This window comes from Cryptomeria japonica, chromosome 1, assembly GCF_030272615.1.
Source record: "Cryptomeria japonica chromosome 1, Sugi_1.0, whole genome shotgun sequence".
NCBI lineage: Eukaryota > Viridiplantae > Streptophyta > Pinopsida > Cupressales > Cupressaceae > Cryptomeria > Cryptomeria japonica.
In genome coordinates, this window is record NC_081405.1 from 287,054,231 (window position 1) to 287,065,859 (window position 11,629).

At 35.7% G+C, this 11,629-nt stretch overlaps 1 protein-coding gene across 1 annotated transcript; it reads left to right on the forward strand.

Moving 5' to 3' along the window:
- The first annotated feature begins 4,687 nt into the window (after positions 1 to 4,687).
- On the forward strand, positions 4,688 to 11,198 carry LOC131857330 (uncharacterized). Its single transcript, XM_059209709.1, has 2 exons — positions 4,688 to 4,933; positions 10,728 to 11,198. The coding sequence occupies exons 1-2, from the start codon at positions 4,688 to 4,690 to the stop codon at positions 11,196 to 11,198; spliced, it is 717 nt and encodes a 238-aa protein (XP_059065692.1).
- Positions 11,199 to 11,629: the final 431 nt, after the last annotated feature.

The following is an 11,629-nucleotide window of genomic DNA, read 5'->3' on the forward strand; positions in this document are numbered from 1 at the left end:
AAATTTTGACACTTATAGCATTTCACATTAGCACTATAAGGTGTATTCAATGCACTCTTGTAGGAAATTTGCATATTACTCCTACATTCATAACTCTTGTGACCAAACTCGTTACAATTACAACATATGACATTTGTACTTTGTAGTGAAACAAATGAGTTTCTACTCTCAAAACCAGGGCTGACATTATTTTCCTACAATCTTCCATTTTATGACCAAACTTATTACACCGGTGACAATAACCATGAAAATTTGGAACATACTATTTAGGTTGTCTTGAACTTGAAAATGACTGTCTCATTGGGGGTCTTCCTTTCATGCTACTAACTATTGGCATTCTACACTCTTATGAGAATAGTTGATGTTGTCATTGATGGCAACCATCTGGCAACCAACTAGCATTCATCGGGCAAGCCATCGGTAGTTATCGGCACCAATAATAGACTTCTACATACACTAGCATGCACTTCACCGACAGCGGCAACAATGCATACCGACACTCTAGCCGACATGGAATAAACCTTGTTTATTATTTTATATTGTAACTATCTTTTGTGAAAGACGACATGAAATATTATTAAAGACTCATATATATGTATGAGACCTTATAGTTCATTAAGAGTATGAAAGAGAGAGCATATGGATAATATTTTTGTATAAGGTGATATAGTTGACAGTGAAGGGTTTTGGTAATAGACTGAGCTTAAACCGGTATTGAACCTGGCATAGTTGATGCTGATTTGAAGCAGTACGTTTTATTGGATTTCATAATCCACTTTTGTAGTCAGTGTGACTCTTATTGAGTAGTGAGCTCGAGGCAGTTGGCCTTCCTGCATGTGCAGGCCCCTCATTGTAAGTAATATTTTTTCCCACATTAGGTTTCCTCGTTAAATATCTTGTTTTATGGTGTGTTCTCTATGTTGTCTCTGTTATTCTTATTTATTGCATTAATTCTTATTTACCGGTACATTGTTTTGGGATGCAAAATTCTTAATAAGTTTAGATATTCTACTAACCAGTTAGACACTGATTCACCCCCCTCCCTCTCAGTGTCTTTGGGACTGTCATTAATCCTAACAATTGGTATCAGAGTTTGGTCCTCTATTTTCAAATGCCTAACACCTTGAGGAAGATTCTGACACTGGTATAGATGGAGAACTTAAGAAAACAATTGGAAGGAGCTCTTGTAGACTATGATGCAAAGAAATTGAAGAATATCAAACTTGAAGATGATCTGAGGACTGCACAGGAATTCATTCAAGGACTTCAAGAGAATCTTACTATAGCTTGAAATAAAAGAAAAGAACTTCATGAGAAGATTCATAAAGATGATGATGAAAAGGAAACTCTTAATGAACTTGTGAACAAGTTGATAATAGAGAACAGTAACATGAAGAATGAAATGCAAGATATGACTATGAGGTTATGTAAAGATATTGAAGACATGAAGAAGAATGAAGAAGACTTGACTAGGAGACTTAATGATGGTGGAATGAAAATCTAAGACTCAGTCATGAAAATGATATGATGAAGATAGATCTAATTCGCATGCAACATGATATAACTGAGCTTATGAGACAAAAGGGAATTCTGGAAAATGAGCTAGATAATGCAAATCAACACAAAAAGAAATTCAAGAAAAGTTCAGAGGAACTTGATGATATGCTAAAAAATTAGAAACCTAATGGAGATACTAATGGACTTGGATTTGAAGTTGGAGATAGTTCTGGTACTGCAAACAATCATGATCACGGTAAACCGGTAAGACAACCTAGTGCTTATAAATTTAATGGGAAATGCTTTAACTGTAACAAGTATGGTCATAGAGAAAATCAGTAATTTAGAAACAATCAGAACATTAATGCACCCACCGGTCAATGTTCCAAATGCAACAAAGTTGGTCATAATTCAGAAAACTGTAGAATGAATGTGAGATGCTATGTTTGTGGAAGATTTGGGCACTTATCTAATCAATGTAGAACACAAACTGACATAGGATATGGAAAGGCTATTTAGAAGAATAATGTAACTTGTTATTCTTGTAACAAGATTGGACATATTGCAAAATTTGGTAGAAGTAAGACTTCTTCGGTAAACAATAAAGGATCCAGTTTGAAAGGCAAAGAAAAGGTAGATGAGGTAAAGCAAGAATTTTCAAAAAAATGGATTAGAAAGAGAGATCTTAAGGCTGATGAAATTGTCTCTACACCGGTAGAACAGAGTAATACTCCACTGACAAGAGATTGTTCATCCAATTGAGAAGTAACCCATTTTGGGGGTATTGTAGAAAGTTGAAAATCATGCAGAGTACCCTCGGTTGATGGTGAGAAGATATATTTCTTACTTACCGGAAGATGTGTTAAGTTTTCACTTAGCCGACAAGCATTTAATGTGGTTGTTGAGAGAAATTTTATTATAAATCAACTGATTTCCCTCTTTTTTGACACATCGAACATTTGAATTAGCAGAGAGTGTGAAAACTAAGTGAAGGCATTCAAGGCAAAGGTGCAAAGTGATTCTCCAAGCATTCCGATATTTTCAGGCAGCTAAAGGTATTTTTCAATGGCTTCTTCTTCTGCTCCCAAATTTGTTCAGAACCCTACTATTATGGAAAATGTGAAATGCCCTAGACCCATGTTTAAAATAATTCCCAAAGTAGCTAAGCAAGATGATTCCATAGGGGCATTTTCAAAAATTCCTAAAGGTGTAGCTTTTGCTACATTGCAACATTGAATAATTACGTTCTGAGGAATTGATGAAAATGTTTAAAATGATAATTTGTGATGAAAATGGTGCTATTAAACCTGAACACAAGATTGTAGAAACTCTAAGTTTTGTTGAGATATTGAATATCCCTGAATTTCTAGAGGAAGTAGTCAGCATTGTTTTAAGTAGAGCACATGGAGAATTATTATGGTTGGATTATGTCTACAAAATAACCAGACAAGCAATTAGGGTAGTAATTGGTTTACCCTCAACCAGCAAAAGACCTTATAAAACTAAGAAGATTCCCAATAACATAGTGATAAGCCTAACCAGAGAAATATCTGATAGTAGATCACTAAGAGTGATTGATATTAAGGACATCAATGTGACATTTGTGAGTATGGTGCTAGGATACAAGACTACACATGCTAACAGGCTAAATTCAGGTTCTAGTCTCTGTATACACAGTGCTTATGAGATGGTTAACAACAATGCAATGATTGATGTATGTGAATCATTGAAAAATGAGCTTATTGACAACCTGAAAAAGATCATAGGTGACAAGAAAGGCACATTCCATTTTGGAAACCTTTTGGTATGTTCAATGATGTATTTCACTAAGGAGATTCTTGGTATAGGACAGAAAGACTTTGGTTATGATATACCGGTAGGAAAACAAATTTAGGAAGATTTCATCGGCATGGGAACTGCAAAGGACAACAACATAGTTGAATACTTTAAAACTTTCCAAGCTAAGATGAGAGCTAGAGAAAGGCTACCACAGAGTATAGTAGACAAGTATGACAAATAAATCTGTTTTGTTATCAAGAAAGATGAGACATGGATGGAATCTGTACTCCCTAGGACTATATGGGTAACTGAAATGGGATATGAGGTAGATATTAACATTCTTGAGACATATGCTAAAGCATTACTAGATGCACCAAGAGAGCCATCAGAACAAGTTTTTGGTAGTGTTGAAACTATTGAAAGTGGTGTAAAAACAATGAAGTAAAGAAAGAAAAGAGAAAAATGCATTAGACATGCTTTGAAGAAAGTAAAGGAAATCAAGGAAAATGTAATGAACTTTACTAGGATATCGACTAGTGAGCTTGAAGGACTGCAACTGGAGGCACACATTTCACCGGTTGGCACATCTTCTAGAACCGGTAGTGACAAGGCAACAGAGTTTAAAAGAGTAGAAAGGAGGAAGAGAAAACCTTCACTGGTACCCTCTCCTTCACCTAAGAGAACAAAGACCTTGACGAAGAAACAACAGGATGTAAGGGAACCAGACAATATATTAACTCCTAAAAAGAAACATAAATCGGTCACACCTTCATTGGATGATTTTTTGAATGAAATAACTGATGATGAAAATTTGGCTAATGTGAGTAAACTGTATAATTCATTTAATGATTCTGACAAGGAAAGCATTGAGAATAGTATTATTTCATACTTGGACATATATAAGAAAGTCTTAATTGAAGTTGTAGATGATTTACCAAGTGAACTGTATAGAAGATTGGATGCAAAAAGGATAGCAATGATGGAATTAGATAAGAAACTAAAAGTTGAAAAACTTCTAGCTATTCATCCTATGAATTCAAAAGAGGAAATTGATGAATTGATTTGTGAGGCTAATAGATCCATTTTTGCCAGTGGGCACCGATAGGTAAGTTTAATGGCAGGAAGAGTAAATGAGATTGCAGAAGAGACTGCTGATAAATGGGATATATTTTTTGTGGAAAAAGAAAAACAAAAGGAAAGGAACCGACCAAAGAATACATTAAAAGTATATCAGAAGGATAAGGACAAGGGAAAAGGAAAGATTGGTGGAATTCAAAACATCAAGATTACTGATAATATACTGCCACCACCTTTGGATACTGCACCAGTACATATTGATGATCCATCAGTTATTGACACTGAAGGTATCACACATGATGATACACATCCTGAATCTAAGATACATTTTACCATGAATGTGGATACTCAAGAAGTAAATATTGCTGTGGATAAGGATGGTACAAAGGTTAAGAATGATAATGTTGATAGTGGCAACATAGATGAGAAATCGGTAGAAACTATTGAGGTTGAGATCCCAACCCAAACAGAGCAACCATCAGATATAGGAAAACCTACTGAAGAAAAATATGTTGGCACAAGGCCACTGGAGATAGAGATACCGACAGTTGAACTTACTAAAAAACCTACTGAGCCAGAGGTACATACTGAGGTAGAGAAACCAACAATCATTGAGAAACCTAAACAATCAGACAAACCTTTACTGGTTGAAATGCAAACTCAGACTGATCCACCAGAGGTAAACACAAGAAAAATGGTTACTAATGTTGGAAGCACAGAGGTAATAAAGGTAATTGGTCAGACATCCGACACTTCAACAAGTGAATTCAGACCTACAAATGTTACTAAAGTACTTTTAGATTCAATCAAGAAGATAACAGACTGCAATGCATTGTCTTACAAGGCAATTGATAACACTTTACCAGTTCTGATGTTGATTGCACCAAATTGTAAGACTAATCACATCAAGGATTCTATAGGAAAATTGGACACAATACCAAAATTTATTACTGATAATGTAATAACCATTGACAAGGTGAATGAGGACATCCTTAGGGAGAAAGTTGAAAAGGAGAAGGATAAATTCTTTGAAGACACAATAAAGAAGTGCACAGAACACATGAATACACTATTACCAACACTGAACTCTACAATTTTGGAATACAAAGAGCTTTACAGGGAAACATGAAAACCCCATGTTTTGACAGAAGACTTAAAAAAGGAGATCAAGAGAGTACAAAAAGAAATTGATGAAATAGCTGATAACATAATTGGTTCATTTGAACCTATATCAATTATTGAGCAGGAAATAGTAGGTTTTGAGGAGAAATTGGAGAAACTTGAGAAAGAGAAGGCAAGGATTAAGTCTAATGCCAGAGAACTTAAATATAAACTTGGTCCTAAGTTGGAGAATCTTATCTCTCTGAGAAATGAAATATTAAGGCATTACTTCAAGGAGAGTGATCACCAGAAGAACACATGCACTATCTCACCAGCAAGATCCAATAGACTGAGGCAACCTTGACCGACAACAAAAGATTCATGCAGAGTCTAAATTTGGTTTTGGTAGACATCTTTTAGATTGTAACCAAGCGGTTACAAACTTTGAGGTGAAATTTTTGCACTCGTTTGATTATTTTTGACAACCTTTGTCATTGATGTAAAAGGGGGAGTAGTGGAGAGAAAAATACTTATTCAGAGAAGATCATTTGCTCAGGGGGAGCACATCTTTTTGGAAACTTTTTAGACTTCAGTTTTTGGAACAATTTTTGGATTTTTCTCATGAGTGTTGCCATCAATGCCAAAGGGGGAGACTGTTGGCATTCTACACTCTTATGAGAATAGTTGATGTTGTCATTGATGGCAACCATCTGGCAACCATCTGGCATTCATTTAGCAAGCCACCGATAGTTATCGACACTGACAATAGACATCTACATACACCAGTAGGCACTTCACCGGAAGTGGCAACAATGCATACCGACACTCTAGCCGACATGGAATAAACCTTGCTTATTGTTTTATATTGTAATTATCTTTTGTAAAAGCCAACATGGCATATTGTAAAAGAATCATATATATGTATGAGATCTTGTAGGTCATTAAGAGTATGAAAGAGAGAGCATATGGATAATATTTTTGTATAATGTGATATAGTTGACAGTGAAGGTTTTTGGTAATAGACTGAGCTTAAATTGATATTGAACCTGGCATAGTTGATGCTAATTTGAAGTAGTACATTGTATTGGATTTCATAATCCACTTTTGTAGTCAGTGTGACTCTTATTGAGTAGTGATCTCTAGTCAATTGGCCTTCCTGCATGTGCAAGCCCCTCATTGTAAGTAATATTTATTCATTGGCCAGTGAGTGAATATTGTGGGTCACAAATCCCACCAAGGTTTTTCCCACACTAGGTTTCCTCGTTAAATATATTTTGTTATGGTGTGTTCTCTATGTTGTCTCTATTATTCTTATTTACTGCATTAATTCTTAATTACCAGTACACTATTTTCATATGCAAAATTCTTAATAAGTTTAAATATTCTGCTAATCAGTTAGACACTAATTCACCCCCCCCCCCCCCCTCTCAGTGTCTTTGGAACTATCATTAATCCTAATACTAACTCTTGTGAATCCTTCATGATCAATACTTGCATTTCTCCTTGGATCTGCATGTCAATGCATTGAGTATACTGGTTTGTGTGGTGGTTTCTAGCAACATCTGCATATATCTTCTTGTCAGTATCCTTTCCTATTGCGAAAGTCTTCTTCTCTTCACCTTAATTTGAAGAAGTGAATTATATCTCCTTATTAGATGTGTCTTTTCTATTTGAACTTTGACCTTCTTGAAAACCTAAGCCATTGGTATCTTTGGATTGCTTCTGTTTGCTCATAATCTTGTCCAGGGCTTCAATGTTGCCTTCAAATTTGCTTCTCACTTTTATTTCTTCTTGACTTTTCACTAATTCCTTGCAGAGTTTCACTATTTCTGCTTCCAGATTCTAATGTTCCTTTTCCTTTTCACTCAGACTGGTACTAGTGACTTCACACATCCTCTTGGCCTCTTTTAACTGGAGTTTTAGATCTACGATTATTCTCTTGGACTCTTCAAGAGATTGCTCCAGCAATTCTTTTTCTTCACCTGTAGCCCCTTTTACCTTATTTAAGTATCTTCTTGTTTTCTTTAGATCATCTAAGGCACTAATGAGTTCTGGTCCAAGGGCTACTTCTCCTTATTTCTCTACCTTTTCTCCTTCTTTAGGTATCGATACCTCTTGAGCCATAAAAAGGTTTTCTCTTACTTCATCTCTACTGCAGCAGTCATCTGAGGCACTTTCCTCATCTGTGGTATCATCTTCATGTGTGTAAAGACTACTCTATTTCTGGTAGCCTTTTCTACCATGTCGGTAGACATTTTTCTTCCTATACTTACTATATGATTTGCTACCACTTGGCCTTTATATTTACCTGAACTTGTCTTGAATCTTCTGAAAAAGTTTTCTATGATGTCATCAGAGTGTTCACTGACTGCAACATGAGCAGATTCTTCTTTTCCTTTTCTTGAAGTCTTGAATGTAGCTTCTTTCTTCACATCATTAGTATCGACAATCCTCATCTCATAAGCAGTTAGGGAGCCATACAACTCATCCATTGTAAAAACTTTCAGATCTTTTGCTTCTTCTATTGTTGAGACCTTTGTGTCATACTTATATGTAAGATATCTAAGTACTTTCTTCACTACCACCTCATCTTTTATTTCTTCTCCAAGCCCTCTAATGGTATTTGTTGTTTCATCAACCCTTTGGAGATAGTCAACAATCTTATCTTCATCTCTCATCTTCAAACCTTCAAGTTGTGCTCTCAATGTCTGCAACTTGGATTCCTTGACTTTAGCATCGCCTTCAAATATGTTCTATAGCTTATCCCAAGTCTCCTTAGCAGAAGAGCAGTGCATGACTTTAACAAACTCATTATCAGACAACCCACTAAGAATGACATTCTTAGCTTTAGCATTGTTCTCATATTCCCTCTTAGCATCTAGATTAGTAGGGGGATTATTAGGGATTGTATACCCATTCACAACCGACATCCATACATCACAACCTAGAGAGGACAAATAGGTTTCCATTCTTCTACTCCAAAAGGCATAGTTGACACCATCAAACATATGAGATTTTAAGGAGGCGGATTCATTTGTTCTCATTGTGAACACTTGACAAGATCTACCCAAGCTAGAGAATTCTTTTGACAAAACAGGGAACCTGGATCTAATAACAAGTGTTGGACACAATGGATCACTAAGAGGGGGTGAATCAATGATTAAACTCTTTTCTTTCAACAAGGGGATACCAGTAATATAAAAAATAAACTAAGTGCTAATCGGTAGCTCAAACAGTGCAAATAAGGTGTGTGAATGGACTTGTTAAAACATCAATATACCACATGCACACAAATGCAACACACAACACCAAATATATATGAGGAAAACCCAATGTGGGAAAAACCTTGGTGAGAATAGTTGTTGGAGATCTTCTGCTCCAATCCAGCCTCACAATGAATATCTGATTACAATTTTTAGGGCACCAACTCAAGGAGCACGAACCCCTAATTTATGAGCACCAACTCAAAGGAGTACCAAACCCTACACTATTTATAGGCTACAACCTAAAGGAGCTACAACCCCTGCACTAAGCTACAACTTAGTGAAAACAATATAAAACTTAGATATACAAATGATATCACTATTGCAAATGAAGTTTTGCAACCTTACACTATTTTCTTCTCCTGGTTTCAGCCTTATTGGTCTGTATACTCTCCACTCACTCTGTAACTTGACTTTTCTGATCACTTTTCTCAATCCCCTCTCACAATGACTTCCCTCTCTCGACTCACACTTGATCACTTTTAATCAGGCACAACTTCTATCAGTTTTTCACCTCTATGTTCAATGCATTCTCGACCGGTTGATCCTTATACCGATTTACTATGCTTTTCATTATTGGTCAATACTTCACTCATAAAAACATCAAGTGTTTATCTCTTTAGCTCTGAGACAAAAATTTCACACTTGTCTTCACTCTATAGCAGCAACAATCATAGTCTCAAGTTATCATATTTAAACTTGAGCTTTCCCACCAAGAATCAATTCAAACTTGGGGTGTTTAGGGTTTCCTTTACCTGACAAAATCTACATGAGATCTAATCCAGTCTATCTTGGATCAATCATCTATACTCGAGGAAAGAATTTGTACATATTTTTTATTATCCTATGCATACTTGCTAAAGATAGCAATCTTGTACATGATTTTCTACCTTGAAATCCATCGACTCATAAAAAGCTTAGCTATTTCCTTCTCGAGATCTTCTTGCAGTCTGATTTCTTTGCCTCGATCCAAGCACCAACTACTCCCTGATATTTCTCTGTCATTCTTCCTTCCTCGAGCTGCATCAGTCAATTACCATCCTGTGATTTTTGGTTGTTTCTTTAATGTCGACTAGCTATTTCAACAACCATGTCGATGAAGGCTTCACTGACCTCGACATGATTGCCACCTTAGCTCCACATGGCATCACAATGGTCATACAGTCAGCTCACTAACACAAGGCCAATTTATACTCGAACATCTAGCAAACTCATACAGGTACAAGCCTTTATTGATGAGACCTTCACCTCCTACTAACTGGTAGTGCACACTACACCGGTAGCACATCTTCATCTCTGATGGTTTGTGATTACTTTAACATTCTTCCTCTTCATCATAAACAGGCAGCCGACCTCCAAAATGATTTATACTTTGCCAGTTATCACTCAACATGCTAACATACACATGCATCTCACCTTATACTAGTGAAGTCATTGATAGTCTTAATAACTAACTGTCTTCCACCATATCAGTTGACAAGCCTTCATGTTAATCTTCTCAACACCTTATTTGTCTTTCACCATACCAGTTCACTCTTCTTTATACCAGATGTTATACCTCTACCAATAGCCTGCATGCAATACCGGTTGACATCAATGACAACTCAATGCCAACAAAAAGTTTCTCAAAAAATTCCTAAAGAGAAGAAACCCTCATTCAAGAGTAAGAAGAATGAAAAATTCAGTTCAGGGAACTAGGGTTCAGAAGAAGAAAAGGGTAAAATCTCCTAAAAAGAAAAAAGGAACCTAAAACCTCTATAAAAACCTAGAAAATAGAAGACCCTATAGCAAAAGATGGTTCATCTAGCCAAAAAAGGAAGGAAATGGAGAGACCTTCTGTAGGAGAGAAGCCTAAAAGAACTAGTCATAGGCTGAAAAAAGAAATTTAAAGGAAAAGCAGCTATAGGGGAAATAATTAAAATTTTGAGCTTAGATTTTGATGAGGAAGAACAAAAATAACAAGAGAAGGAATATTAAATATCTCATTCAGAAGAGTTCTTAGAAGAATAGGTGAATAATGATACAGGAGAACGTGAAGAATTGGGAGGAGAAACATTGAATAGAATAGAGCATGTAATTCAAAACATGGTTCAGACTAATACAGAGGAAGAACAAAAAGAAATAGAAGAAGAAGAAAAAGAAGTAGAAGAAAAAGAAGTGGAAGTGTCAATACATTTTGTAGAAATCAATCTAAACATTGACGATGATACTTCTAGACCTCAGCAAGCCAATCAAGACAAACCTGATAATGAAAGAACTATTGCATCTGGGTTAGGAAATCTAGCTGAGGCTACTAATAAAGTATATCAAGAAGAGAAACAAACAAATGTTATGTTAAGTGTGCATGTTCCACCTTCTTTTTCTTGGGGATCAATTGCTCTTGAATTATTGAAATTATTGGAAAATAAGGAGGAAGAATGGAAAAGAGAAAAAAGAGTTCTTAGAAAGAAAACTGCAAGAGAAAGATGTAGAAATAAATAAGTTAGAGGATAGGATGGATAACTTATCTACTCTATTACCTCAGGTAATAGAATGTAGGCCTCCTCCAAGAGTATATTCTCTTTATTTTAAGGAATTACATATTTCTTACAAGATAGGTAGGGAGTTGTCTAGACTAAATACATCATTAATGACTCTCGATGAGTTTTTCAATGCCTATAATATCTCTCCTCCTAAGCAAAAAAACTTACTTTGTGAATTATATTTTCACAATTATGCTATTTGATACACTCCTCAGTGGAATCCACTCCTTTCTATTGGAGATGTTCATCTTAGGGAATTTATGTCCTATATTCAGAATGAGAATGTCAGGGGTGAACATGCTAGAGAATATATGGATATGGAACAAATTGTTCTATACCATTGAGGGCTGAAGTAGGGGACCCAAATAAAATCTATTATAGATAGAACAA